Here is a 12,125-nt window from a genome sequence, read left to right as displayed (position 1 = left end):
TGAAAAAGTAAATGTGTGCTTAATAAAAGGTTTTATGGGATCCAGGTGGTGGCGCAGTGGGTTAGTGCGCATGGTGTAAAGTGCACAGACTGGCATCAGGATCACAGTTCGAGTTCCCGGCTCCCCACCCACCTGCAGGGGGTTCACTTAGGCGGTGAAGCAGGTCTGCAGGTGTCTTTCTCTCCCCCTCTCTGTCTTCCCCTCCTCTCTCAATTTCTCTGTCCTATCCAACAACAAGGACATCAATAACAACGAAAATAAACAACAAGGGCAACAAAAGGGGGGAAAAGGTTTTATAATCTTATTCTTGTTTTTCTAGGCTTTATACAAACTTTATAGTGCAGCAGCAACTCACAGACATCTGTATCAACAAGCTTTTCCTGCATCAAAGTCAGAAAATCCTGAACAATCAGAAAAGAAGAAAATGTAATTCAATTTTTAAAAAATTTCAGGTGCATGACCAATTATCAGTTAAATATTTGATTTTATGTCTCCATGCAAACACTGAAAGTGCTTATATCAGAACAGAATAAAATACCAATCACCTCTGAAGACTGGTTTCTTTTTATTATTTAATAAACATGTATGTATGCATAGCTGTATCATTTTAATATGTATAACTCCCTGATTTTTGTCTCCAAAAGTGCTGGGTTTTGTCTACTTATGACAGTACATGTGTTCTGCTTGAATTTGCTAATTTCTACTACTGGGTTATAATTAAGCCACATAGTGATATGCTTGTTTAATTTCTATGAAGATTTTTTTAAAGTTATTTGTTAAAGTATAGCATCATAACTCAACAGGGTTGATTCTGCTGCTGTCATATTACTTATAAACCATGAGCTCTTAGTTATTTTTCAATACATTTAAGAGACCTTTTTTAGTTGCTTTATCAAATACTATAATACTGCTTCTTTTATAACCTAGGATATAAACCTCTTAATAAAAAATGCACAAAAAAACCCACTTTGTATATGTATCTGTGTTTCATGGCATTGTATATTTTTTCATTTGGTACACAAAGAAATGTATTCTTCATAAGTTTATTCTTTTAACAGGTGAACTATTATTAAAGTTTATTCTGGTTCCTATGATTAAAAACAAATGCTTACTGAACTTGGAAATGTTTGAGGTGTTATTTAGAATGCTGGAGGTATTTTTTTTTTTTCTTAAATTCAAACTGCATTTTCTTGAATGTTAACATTATTACAAATTTAGGTTTCTGGATATGTCATTGCTCCCCCCCCCCCCCCCCGTTTTGTTTCTGTTATTTGTTAGGGCTTCACTACTTGGGTTAGCTTTTTCAGATGAGAGAAAAACAGAGACAGACAGACATACCACAGGATCAGGGCTTCCTCCAAGGCAGTGGGGGGCTGGGCTGGAACTTGGGTCATGTACCTGGCAAAGCAGTAGCACTATCCAAGTAAGCTATTTTACTAGCCCCATTTAGGTTTCTGTTTTAAGAGGCATGCTTGCTTCCTTAAATCAGTAATTCTTTTTTTATATATAGTAAATTATATCAAAGTATTTTATTTTATTATATTTACTTTCCCTGTTGTTGCCCTTTTTTATTATTATTGTTATTGATGTCATCACTGTTGGATAGGACAGAGAGAAATGGAGAGAGGAGGGGAAGACAGAAAGGGGGAGAGAAAGATAGACACCTACAGACCTGCTTCACTGCCTGAGATGGGGCTCCCCTGCAGGTGGGGAGTCGGGGGCTCGAACCGGGATCTTTAAGCCGTTCCTTGCACTTTGCACCACGTGTGCTTAACCCGCTGTGCTACTGCCTAACCTCATTAAATCAATAATTCTATATTGTCATTATAGTTACTAAAATCCCTATTGGAATTTCATTGAGCAGATCTTTTAGAGAGCATGGTAGTGGGAAAAAAAACAAAAAAAACCAAAAAAACAAAAAAGTGTTTCTCCTGTAGGAGACCTAAAACTTATTAGAAATTGCTAGCTAAGCCTTAAACAGTTAAACTGGCAGTGCACCCAGTTAAGCTCGCATAGTAGGAAGCGCAAGGACCCACACAAGGGTATCGGTTTGAGCACCTGGCTCCCCCTTTGCTTAACTAACAGTGAAGCAGGGCTGCAGTTGTCTATCTTTCTCCCTCTCTATCTTCCTCTCCTCTCACAATTTCTCTCTGCCCTATCCAAAAACTTGAAAAACTGGCTGCAGGAGGAGTGGATTCGTGGTGCAGGCACCTTGAGCCCCAGCAATAACCCTGGAGGAAAACAAAAACAAAAACAATAATATAAACTATCATCACACTCTTGGTTTATAGTGGTACCAGGGATTGAACCTGGACCTCAGAACCTCAGGCATGAGAGTTGTTGGCATAAGCAGTGTGCTATTTCCCCAGCTTCACACTTTTTTCAATACTCCTTTTCATTATACTGTTTCCTTTGCTTATTACTTTCTGAGTGGAAAATAACATATCAGTAATCACTATGTATATGACATGAACTCAAAACACAATATTGTTTTCACAAAAATATATTTAATAAACTTTCTATAAAATCAAACAGTTAACATTGTCAACATTATCAGTAATTCAGACTCACTGACATCTAAGTAGGAGTGCTTTGTGTTCTGGAAAGTTACCTTAGCTAAAATAGATTTTTACATATTTACAACATATGTAAATACATCTGAAGATCTACTTCAACAAATGTTGAAATTCACAGAATTCTAGAGGTTTATAAGGCTAAAAGTGCCATGAAATTGCCTGCAAGCAAATGTACTGTACTAATTATGAACAATGTATTAATTACTAAACCAAAAGAAAAAAACTGGGGTAGAAATACTGGGTTTAAAGTTCTGTGATAAACTCAAATATAAACCAATGACCAAGTTTTCATAATCAATTTTGATTGTCATCTAGGCAGATCAAGCCAGTCAGAATAATGGTATGCGATGCTGCTGGAGACCTTCCACTGTCTCATCAGAATTCTGCTATTAAATGCTGTAGGGGCCTAAACAAAAGTTAAGTGCTGTTGGCAACTTTTAAGTTCTGTTCATACCATATGGACTACAGCCTTCAGCCTACATTTATTCTTTAAAGGTTACAGGCCATTTACCCTTTTATAATGAAAAAAGCTCTCACAATACATCTGTAAAAGATTCTTTGTCTGGGGGGATGTGGTAACAGAGGGGAGAAAAGAGTCCCATACATTATACATAGAAATTTATCACAATAAAGATCCCAAATCCTGCTGTATGCTTAAATCTGCACAATGGTAATATTTAAACCACTTAATTCTAGACAATATTCCATACTTAGCAGCAAACATTTTAAACAAGTACTGCACAATTCATCTTTCTCTCTTTAAAGATTTATATATTTGAAATAGAGAGAAACGAGAGAATCTCTCTGATCAAAGGACCACAAGTTAAAACCACTGTCTTATTTTGAAAAGAAACATATTACTACGTTAAGAGTCTACCAAATATTCAGAGTATCTGGTAATAACGACATGTGTTGGTGCATAGATTATAATATTTCTTGCTGTATTTGTGTCCAGTTAGAATATTCAAAGCAATTTCCTGGAGTACAGCTTGGGAGTGTTTGCCATGTTGACATATAGAGTAATAAACTCATTTTTTAAAACAAAATAGATGTGAAATTAGAATTTTGTAATTTTTAAAAAGTAAGCTGCCTTTATTTTTTACTTATTATTTATTTTTGTACCAGAGCACTGCTCAGCTCTGACTTACGGGATTTCAGAACCTCAGGCATACAAGCCACCTTTATTCGCCAAAGTACTTGTTTGCAGCATTTTTTCTGTGAAAATATTAAAGCCCTTATAAAAGTTCAATTTTATAAATTTTAAAAAATTAGCTTAAAAATTCTTGCCATGTTGCTGGGCATACCACTGCTGTCTTTGCTTTCGGTTTTCTAACTCTGTGAGAAGAGCCTGTCTGTAGGCTTCATACATTTTAACAATCTGTTCCAGTTCTTTCATGAAAAGTAACTTTAGCATTCCCTGGTATGTATCCAAGTCAGCCAGCTGGAAGAGTTCCCATTTCAGAATATGGTCATATCTGTTTTAAAAGAATAATACATCTGTTCACAATACATATTTATAGCAATAAATTCATCCATCTTTATAAACATGAACTTTATTAACTTAAACCATAGATTTTACTTAAAAATAATTAAGTTTTTAATTGTTACTGAAGTACACATTACTTAGAAGATGAAACTACTATACTACCTCATTTCTCAATTTAAAAATACCCAACTATTTTCAACTTAAGTACTTAAGTACTGTAATACTAAAACTAGATAACATAGAATACTATTTATAATTTCTTTTTTTCCAGATTTTTAAAATTTAATTTATTTATTAGATACAGAGAGAAATGGAGAGGGGAAGGAGAGATAGAGAGGGAGAGAGACAGAAGAGACACCTGCAGCACTGCTTCACCACTCATGAAGCTTTCCCCTTGCAGGTGGGGACCAGGGGCTTGAACCTGGGTCTTTGCACACTGTAATGTGTGTGCTTAACCAAATGCGCCATCACCTTGCCCCTGATTTCTAATTTCTAAATACATTCCATGTTACTTACAAGTTCACTTAAAGTTGTTAGGGAACTTAGAAATACATTAAACCACCTCAGAACTTGCAAATAACACACATAAATTCAGGCCAGACAATTTATGTCATTAGTGTTGATATAGCTTTCTGAGCAATGTTATTCTTTACAGCCAACAAGCAACTAAAAAGAAAAAGAAATACAGGACTCATCATTCTTTAGTGACTGTTGACAGTTTTTCTGAGGTTGAATATATACTAGTTAACCCTTGAACAATGATGAGAGGGTAAAGACCCTCAGCAGGTTAGAAGTCCACATATAAGAGTACATAGGGGGCTTGAGTGGTAGCACCGTGAGTTAAGCGAACATGCCGCAAAGCACAAGGACAGGAGTAAGGATCCCAGTTTGAGCCCCCACCTCCCCACCTGCAGAGGGGTCACTTCACAGGTGGTGAAGCAGATCTGCAAGTGTCTATCTTCCTCTCCCCCTCTCTGTCTTCCCCTCCTCTCTCCAATTTCTTTCTGTCCTGTCCAACAGCAACATCAATAACAACAATAATAATAACCACAACGACGATAAACAACTACGGCAACAAAAGGGGAGAAAATAGCCTCCAGGAGCCATGGATTCGTGGTGTGGGCACTGAGCCCTCCAGCAAAAACACTGGAGGCAAAAAAAAAAAAAAAGAATTTGCAAATAGGGAAAAAAAATTACACAGGGCCTGGGAAGTTGCTCAGTAGTACAGTGTGTGCCTAAGACCCTGCTTTGTTTCCCAGGCATCTCAAGATGGAATGAAACTCTGTCTACCTCCCATTTAACAGGAAAGTAAAGGAAAAGGGAGGGGGAAATCAGCATAAGGCACATAGGTGCTTGACATGCTTTTCTATACAAATTGGGTAACTGTCAGGAATGCCAGGAGTACACAAAACCATTATGAGAACATATTGGATCCTCAGTTTTAATCATTTAGTTGATTAATTTTTAAACATTTAGTTATAAATAAAAGTATGAACATTGCAAATATAGTAACAGTTATACTCTGTGACATCATAATGTGGAAAGAAATGACAAGGAACACTCAAGCCTCCATGAAAAGTGGCTGTGCTTCCTAAAAATTCCGCTACTCATGCAGCTTAAAATTTCCTCTTTAGGGGCCAAGTGGTGATGTACCTGGCTGAATGTGCATGTTACAATGCTCAAGGACCCAGGTTCAAGCCCCTAGTCCCCACCTGCAGGGAGAAAGCTTTGCAAATGGTGAAGCAGTGTTGCAGGTGTCTGTCTCTCCCTATCACCCCCTTTCCTCGATTTCTGGCTGTCTCTATCCAATAAATAAAGATAATAAAAAAATTAAAAAATTTCCTCTTTTTATGTCAGAATGATACTCTGGTTCTGTTTTTCTCACTTGTGAAATAAATCTATTTTTAAAAAATTGGGGGCAAGATGGTGGCACACCAGCTTGAGTACACACTACTACATCGAAGAACCCAGATTTAAGTCTTGCTCCCCACCTACAGGGGAGACGCTCGACAAATGGTGGGATATGTCTACATGTCTCTCTCCCTCTCTAGCTCTCTCTCCTCTCTCATTTTCTCTGTCTTATCAATTAACAAGAACAACAAAAAAAAAATGGCTGCTGGGAATGGTGGATTCATAGTGTCGGCACTGAGTCCCACTGACAATCCTGCAATCCTGGTGGCAATTTTAAAAAAAGTGTCCCAGGAGGTAGCACATGGGTAGAATTCTGACTTGTAAGGTCAGAATGAGGTTATGAGTTCAATCCCTGGAACTGCATTTGTCAGAGTGATGTTCTAGTTCTCTCTCTTGTGAAATAAATAAAATATATTTTAAACAAAACTCTTCTGGGCAAGACAGCTCTATTTAGAAGGGTGTCTGTTTTGTATGTGCATGACCCAGGTTTGAGACCAGTCCCCACTGCAAAGGAAACTTCGATGCTGTGATATCTTTTTCTTCTCCTACTGCCTCTCTTCGTAAAGATCAAGTAACGAGAGAACCAGAGCACCAGGGACAAGCAGTGGTGCTCCCAGTGAAATGCACATGTTACCATGTGTGAGGATCTGGATTTAAGCCCCTAGTTCCCACCTGCAGGTGGAAGTTTCAAAGGGTGGAACAGTGTTGCAGGTGTCTTTCCCTTTCCTTATATCTACTTCTTTCTCTCTGAAAGAAGGAAAAAAAAAAAAAGCCACTGGATGCAGTAGAGTAAATGTACAGGCACTGAGCCCCAGTCATAACCCTGAGCAATAAAGGGAAAGGGGAAAGGAGGAATCAGAGCATTATGTTAAGAGTGTGATACTTGGGGCCAAGCAGTGGTGCACCTGATTGAGCACACATTACGATTCACAAAGACCAGGGTTCAAGCCCCCCCATCCCTACTTGTAGGGAAGAAGCTTCAAGAGTGGTGAAGCAGCAGTGTAGGTGTCTCCTTCACCCTATCTCCCCCTTTCCTCCCAATTTCTCTGTCTTTATTCAATAAATAAATAAATATTTAAAAGAATTCAATATTTTATCCAAAGTGCTATCTCTCAGTCCTCTGTCTCTATCTTAAAATGTCAGGCCAGAGTGGTGAATACCAAACAAACAAAAAATAGCATTCTTTTGTCAGAAAAAAAAAATACGATTACTAACAAGTTTTAATCTTACAAAATCTGGACTCCATAGCCAAGAAGCATTTCAGCACTAACTGCTGAATCATAATGGTTAAATGTAGTATTAGGTGAACTGTAAGAACAGTGGAGTTCATTTACTCATAAACTGTGTACTTTATAGCAAGGGAAGAGCAGAACAGTAAATTGGTAAATATCATATATATTTTCAAGACACATTATCCTTTTCTTTTAAAGAAAAAAAAATCTGAACAATTTTCAGGAAAGGGTAGGTAGCATAATGGTTATGTAAAGAGACTCATGCTTGACGCTTCAAAGTCCCAGATTCAATCCCCCACACCCCTGTAAACCAGAGCTGAGCAGTGTTCTGGTTTAAAAAAAAAAAATTTCTATCCCTGACACCATATAAGAGTATCAAGGGATCTAAGGACAATGGGAGGTGGCGAAATAGATAGTGTTATACTCTTAAGCATGAGGTCTTGAGTTCAATTCTCAGCAGTGCATGTGAGAGATTGATACTCTGGTTTTCTGTTCTCCTATTAAAAAAAAAAAGTCATATACATTTTTCCAATTAAAAAAGGGATGGTGAAGCAGTGCGTTGATGTCTCTCCCTCTTCCAACCCCACTCTAAAAATACAGAATAAAAACTGATTCAGTGAAGTAGCTTCATATCACACATGCATGAGGCCAATGGTACATTCCCCAGGGAAAAAAGAACTCATATTTTTAGATGGTAATCCTTAAACATGATCTTATCCCTCTGTATCAGACTACAGATCAATAGCTGTAAATAGGAGGCATAAAAACCTTCTCAGACAAGCAACAGTTGAAGGAATCAACTATCACCAAGCCTGCCTTGAAAGAAGTTCTGAAAGGTCTCCTATAAATAATCACATCACCAAAAACATGCCGTATATCAGAACACTCTAAAAATCTACAATAATGGCATTAAAATATCTTCATTCTATAATATCAATAAATGTCAATGGCCTGAATTCACCTGTTAAAAGACACAGAGTAGGAAGATGGATCAGAAGACACAACCCAATCATCTGTTGTCTGCAGGAATCCCACCTAACTCAACAAGACATAGACTCAAAAAAAAAAAAAAGGCAGGAATAGCTTTGCTCATATCTGACACAATAGACCTTAAAATAAATAAAATTTTAAAAGATAGGAATAGGGGGCCAGATGGTAGTGAGGCGAGTTAAGCGCATATGGCGCGAAGTACAAGGACGAGCGTTAAGGATCTCGGTTCGAGCCCTGATTCCCCATCTCCAGGGGGGTCACTCTGCAAGTGGTGAAGCAGGTCTGCAGGTGTCTATCTTTCTCTCCCCCTCTCTGTCTTCCCTTCCTCCCTCGACTTCTCTCTGTCCCATCCAACAACAACAACAACAATAATAGCAACAACAATGATGAACAAAAAGGGCAAAAAGGGGGAAAGTGACCTCCAGGAGCAGTGGGTTTGTGGTACAGGCACTGAGCCCCAGCAATAACTCTGGAGGCAAATAAAATAAAATAAAATAAAATAAAATAGGGAGTCAGGTTGTAGCACAGCAGGTTAAGCACAGGTGGCACAAAGTACAAGGACTGGCATAAGGATCCTGGTTCGAGCCCCGGGCTCCCCACCTGCAGGGGAGTCACTTCATAGGCGGTGAAGCAGGTCTGCAAGTGTCTATCTTTCTCTCCCCATTTCTGTCTTCCCTCCTCTATTTCTCTCTGTCCTACCCAAAGACGACGACATCAATAACAACAACAATAATAACTACAACAGTAAAACAACAAGGGCAAAAAAAGGATTTAAAAATAAGTAAATAAATAAATAATTCATAGTAACTATGAGACTATCAATCAGCCTAAATTAGTAGAAGTAGAATCATGGTCAAATCAGACATATCCTTTATGTGATATACCACCCAGCCCCCTATTACTACCGCCCAGCCCCCTATTATGTCTTTTTATGAGAGCAAGTAGATAGGAGGGAGAGATCAAAACACAGCTCCATTATCCATGGAGCTGCACTTGTTTTGTCTTTGTTGCTGCGAATACAGTACCAAGGAATGAACCTCAGGCCTCCTGTATGTTAAGCAGATGCTCTACTGCTGAGCCACCACCTCCTCTCAAAGTATTCATGAAAAAAACTAACAGCATAATTTTTGAAGTTAGAAACAAAGGTTTGAAATATGCCACTCTGTAGCTGTTTGATCTCAGCTGAGATAAGATTTCTTTCTTTTTAAACCTGTTAACTGGGCTTGGAAAAGATTCTATGAGGTGAAAGTTTAGCACAGTGAGGTACATAAGCAGCTCTGGATAATCAGTAACCATTTACTTTCAAACACCTCCTTTAATGAAATCATGGCACTTCATATAGACTATTACTCATCTTTCATCTCATTTTTGCAGCACCAGGGTCTTATACATGCTCCACTGCTCCTAGATCAACTTTTTAATTTTGTAAAATTCCAGATAGCTGGAAGTCGGGCTGTAGCGCAGCGGGTTAAGCGCAGGTGGCGCAAAGCACAAGGACCGGCATAAGGATCCCGGTTCGAACCCCGGCTCCCCACCTGCATGGGAGTCGCTTCACAGGCGGTGAAGCAGGTCTGCAGGTGTCTATCTTTCTCTCCTCCTCTCTGTCTTCCCCTCCTCTCTCCATTTCTCTCTGTCCTATCCAACAACGACAACAACAATAACTACAACAATAAAACAACAAGGGCAACAAAAGGGAATAAATAAATAAAATATTTAAAAAAAACTTAAAAAAAAAAAGATAAAAAAAAATTCCAGATAGCTAGAAAGAGGCAGAGGAAACAGGGAGAGATACTGCAGTACTAGAGCTTCACCTGATACTTTGATCTTCTTTCACTAGGTTACTGGTCTGAGTAGACTTTTCACAGATGAGGCAAATGCATGATTTTTCTTTTTCTTTTTTTTATATTTATTTTATTTATTTATTCCCTTTTGTTGCCCTTGTTGTTTTATTGTTGTAGTTATTATTGTTGTTGTCGTTGTTGGATAGGACAGAGAGAAATGGAGAGAGGGAGGGGAAGACAGAGAGGAGGAGAGAAAGATAGACACCTGAAGACCTGCTTCACCGCCTGTGAATCGACTCCCCTGCAGGTGGGGAGCCGGGGTTCGAACCGGGATCCTTATGCCGGTCTTTGTGCTTTGCACCACCTGCACTTAGCCCGCTGCACTACAGCCCAACTCCCTCTTTTTTTTCTTTTTAAGAGACAGAGAGAGAATGTGAAAGAGACCACAGCATTGAAGTTTCCTGGAAATCAATGGGGGCAAGGCTTGAACCTGGGTTGTACACATGTCAAAATGGCACGCTATACAAGTGAGCTATTTTGCTGGCAAGCATGATCATTTTTATGATTCATGAAACTAATGCAGGTGAAATATTTTTCTTGTTTCAGTAAAGGAGAGATACAGACTTAAGTTCAGTAATATGCCCAAGGCTATTCAGGATGCAGAGGATAGAGGCAGAAATGATAAACTTAAGATTCTTTTCAGGGTGATTTTTCTTTTCTTCTCCCCCTAGGGCTTTCTTTGTACCAGCATGAGTCTATCACTTCTGGGGGGGGGGGGTTCTTTCCCAGATAAGAGGTGACAGAAAAAAGAAGAGAGAATTAGATTCACTACAATATCACCTATGGGACTTTCCTTTAGAAAGGTGTTATATCATGTGGTGGCCAAGATACACAAAATTGAGTTTCCTGAATGATTAAGTATACACTCAACAGGTGAGCTATCTCCTTGGTCCCAGGAATCATCTCAACTACTATTCTATACTTATACTTTCTACAAAAACCTCCATGTATAAGGTGCTGTGAAAAATACTGTAGCTGCATTAATTTATGGGTTTTCCTCCCCTTAATTCTTAATTACCTTAAGCATAGATACTACAAGCATACCCCCCCCACACACATACACACACACTTTTCTTCCTTCTTATACCCAAGTATTGCTCAGCTCTGACTTATGGTAGTGCCAAGGACTAAACCTGTGACTTCTAAGCCTCAGGCATGAAAACCTGTTGCATACTACTTTGCTATCTCCCTAGCCCACACACCTCATTGTATTGGACTTTGCTTCACTATACTTTGCAGATATGGGGATTTTTTTTTTTTGCCTCCAGGGTTATTGCTGGGGCTCAGTGCCTGCACCCCGAATCCACTGCTCCTGGAGGCCATTTTTTCCCCCTTTGTTGCACTTGTTGCTGTGCTTGTTGTAGCTGTTATTGTCATCGCTGTTGTTGTTGGACAGGACAGAGAGAAATGGAAAAAGGAGGGGAAGACAGGGAAGGGGAGAGAAAGACAGACACCTGCAGACCCGCTTCACCGCCTGTGAAGTGACTCCCCTGCAGGTGGGGAGCTGGGGGCTCAAACCGGGATCCTTTGTCAGCCCTTGCGCTTTGCGCCACGTGCGCTTAACCCGCTGCGCTACCTCCCGACTCCCCAGATATGGGGATTTTTGTGAATTAAAGATGTGTGACAACTCTGCATCAATCAAGTTTATTGCACCATTTTTTCCAGCAGTGCATGCTCATTTTCACACCTGTAAACAATATTTAGATAAGCTGGAAAACAATCACATTTGTGTGGCTTTCTTTATTGTAGTAGTTAAGAGCCAAATCCATATCTTTGTGGTATTCCTATACTAGTATTCTCCATTTACTGAAGACAAAATTAAGTTAATCAACCTGCTCAGAATTACACAGGTAAAAATTATCAATGAAGTCAGATCATCTTATTCCAGAACTTGAAACAACTGTGCTGTACTACTTCCTCAACACCCTCATGCTTGGCTTTGTTTTACTCATGGACTTAAGACTTACCTGGGTCCTTTTGTCACAGGCTGTCTTATTACTTTTTATTGTATCCCTTATAGCACAAAAAGTAAAAGTGAATAATTACAGACCTTACATTTGATTTTCAAACTCTGTAAGTTACATATCCT

General features: G+C 38.9%; 2 protein-coding genes across 6 annotated transcripts in view; one reads left to right on the top strand and one right to left on the bottom strand.

Moving 5' to 3' along the window:
* The window catches only part of ATL1 (atlastin GTPase 1), an 82,896-nt gene extending 82,344 nt beyond the window's left edge, over window positions 1-552 (top strand). For all 3 annotated transcript variants that reach the window (XM_060174997.1, XM_060174996.1, XM_060174998.1), the window contains one exon: window positions 320-552. In XM_060174997.1, coding sequence (XP_060030980.1) covers window positions 320-430 — 111 coding nt within the window. In that variant the 3' untranslated portion in view covers window positions 431-552. The remainder of the gene's footprint in view (window positions 1-319) is intronic.
* The window catches only part of SAV1 (salvador family WW domain containing protein 1), a 35,916-nt gene that overhangs the window by 4,501 nt on the left and 19,290 nt on the right, over window positions 1-12,125 (bottom strand). Inside the window, exon 5 of one of the 3 annotated variants that reach the window (XM_007536033.3) lies at window positions 2,488-4,051. The exons of the other annotated variants lie outside the window; for them this stretch is intronic. Coding sequence (XP_007536095.1) covers window positions 3,850-4,051 — 202 coding nt within the window. The 3' untranslated portion in view covers window positions 2,488-3,849. Of the gene's footprint in view, window positions 1-2,487; window positions 4,052-12,125 lie in introns of those variants that run through there. 3 annotated transcript variants of the gene reach the window in all.

The sequence above is a fragment of the Erinaceus europaeus genome, chromosome 16 (assembly GCF_950295315.1).
Source record: "Erinaceus europaeus chromosome 16, mEriEur2.1, whole genome shotgun sequence".
NCBI lineage: Eukaryota > Metazoa > Chordata > Mammalia > Eulipotyphla > Erinaceidae > Erinaceus > Erinaceus europaeus.
This window is presented reverse-complemented; position numbering and strand designations above follow the sequence as displayed.